Source organism: Thamnophis elegans, chromosome 1 (assembly GCF_009769535.1).
Source record: "Thamnophis elegans isolate rThaEle1 chromosome 1, rThaEle1.pri, whole genome shotgun sequence".
NCBI classification, from domain to species: Eukaryota; Metazoa; Chordata; class Lepidosauria; order Squamata; family Colubridae; genus Thamnophis; species Thamnophis elegans.
In genome coordinates, this window is record NC_045541.1 from 69,953,173 (window position 1) to 69,954,782 (window position 1,610).

The following is a 1,610-nucleotide window of genomic DNA, read 5'->3' on the forward strand; positions in this document are numbered from 1 at the left end:
CCTGGGATAGGCAGACATGGATGTTTGATGGTATTGTACTTATTACTATTTAAACCTGTGCGCCTCCTGATTGTTTGTTTGTTTACTTGATATGCTCAGACCAGTCATTGGAAAAGGTTTGCCAAACATATGGAATCAGATGCACTTTATGCAACGATGATTTAATGCTATTATTTTCATGTAAAATCTGCATTCTATAAAAATTTACAGAATGTTCAAAACTAGAAGCAAAATCAGTTTGGAGGTCAAAATTAGCAACAGCAAATCAAATACGCTGTTTTCAAAATATCTTTCAAAGTTATAGCATGAGTTAATTATTCAGGGCCCAAAACTACAACACTTTACTTGGTTTTCCTCTTATTTTTGCTCTCTAAACAGGTCATGAGACAACATGGACATTGAAGACAATCGCACATTGATTACTGATTTTGTGTTGGTTGGGTTTACATCAGACCCATTTCTACGCACAATTGTCTTTGCCGTATTTTTGGCGCTGTACATCCTAACACTGATTGGGAATCTGGGACTCATAACCCTGATCTACCTAGACTCCCGCTTGCACACACCCATGTACTTCTTTGTGGGCAGCCTTTCCTTCCTAGATGTGTGGTACTCCACGGTCTACACTCCTCGGATCTTATATGATTGTTTATCCAAGAACAACCGCATTTCCTTACCCGGTTGTGCAGCCCAGTTCTTTTTCTCTGCTGGATTTGGCTGGAGTGAATGCTTCCTATTGGCCTTCATGGCTTATGACCGCTTTGTGGCCATCTGCAACCCATTGCTTTACACCATTGCCATGCCCAAGAAGCTCTGTGTCCAGCTGGTGGTGGGAGCCTATACAATGGGATTTGCCAATGCTATTGCACACACCAGTAACACATTCCGCCTACACTTCTGTGGTAATAATATCATCAACCACTACTTTTGTGATGTGCCACCACTTGTGAAGATGTCCTGTGATGATACAAGAGTATATGAAGTCATCCTGACTGCTGTCATTGGTTTCAGTTTGCTGGCAGCCACTGTTGTCATTGTGAAGTCTTACATTGGTGTTGTGGCAGCCATTATTCGCATCCGTTCGGTTGCAGGGAGACGCAAAGCTTTCTCCACTTGCTCAGCTCACCTGGTCTCTGTCTCCCTTTTCTATGGCACCATCCTTATCATCTACTCCACCCCTAAGTCCTATCACACTCCAAATTGGGACAAGACAAATGCTTTGTTCTACACAGTAGTCAATCCTCTGATCAACCCTTTGATTTACAGTTTACGCAATAAAGATGTAAAGGCAGCCTTCAAGAAAGTCTGGGGGAGATTCACAGCCCCCAAATAAATGGCACTGATACCTTCCTTCTTTAGAGTAGCCTGAAAATGATGAAATTAACCTCTAGACTTCAATGTCTGCCTGCCAGCCAGTTAATTTCCTCCTTCCCCCATTTTCTTCCTCAGTAAGAGATCGTGGAGAAAGTCAGGCGACCAGAATTAATTTCAAAGATTAACAATTATTCCCTATGCTCATTCTTATCCCCATGCATACTTTCCTCTAAAAATTATCTCAAATCAAGTAAACCAATCTTCCTCTTTCTTTTGCATCTTATAAAACTCTACAT

The 1,610-nt window shown here is 41.5% G+C and overlaps 1 protein-coding gene across 1 annotated transcript; it reads left to right on the plus strand.

Moving 5' to 3' along the window:
• The first annotated feature begins 391 nt into the window (after positions 1-391).
• On the plus strand, positions 392-1,333 carry LOC116503373 (olfactory receptor 9G4-like). The gene has a single exon (XM_032209752.1). It carries the CDS (start codon positions 392-394, stop codon positions 1,331-1,333), a length of 942 nt encoding a protein of 313 aa, XP_032065643.1.
• The last annotated feature ends 277 nt before the right edge of the window (positions 1,334-1,610 follow it).

Bases quoted from the DNA above. Each gene is read 5' to 3' on its own strand.
- LOC116503373 (XM_032209752.1), top strand. From the start codon at position 392: ATGGACATTGAAGACAATCGCACATTGATTACTGATTTTGTGTTGGTT.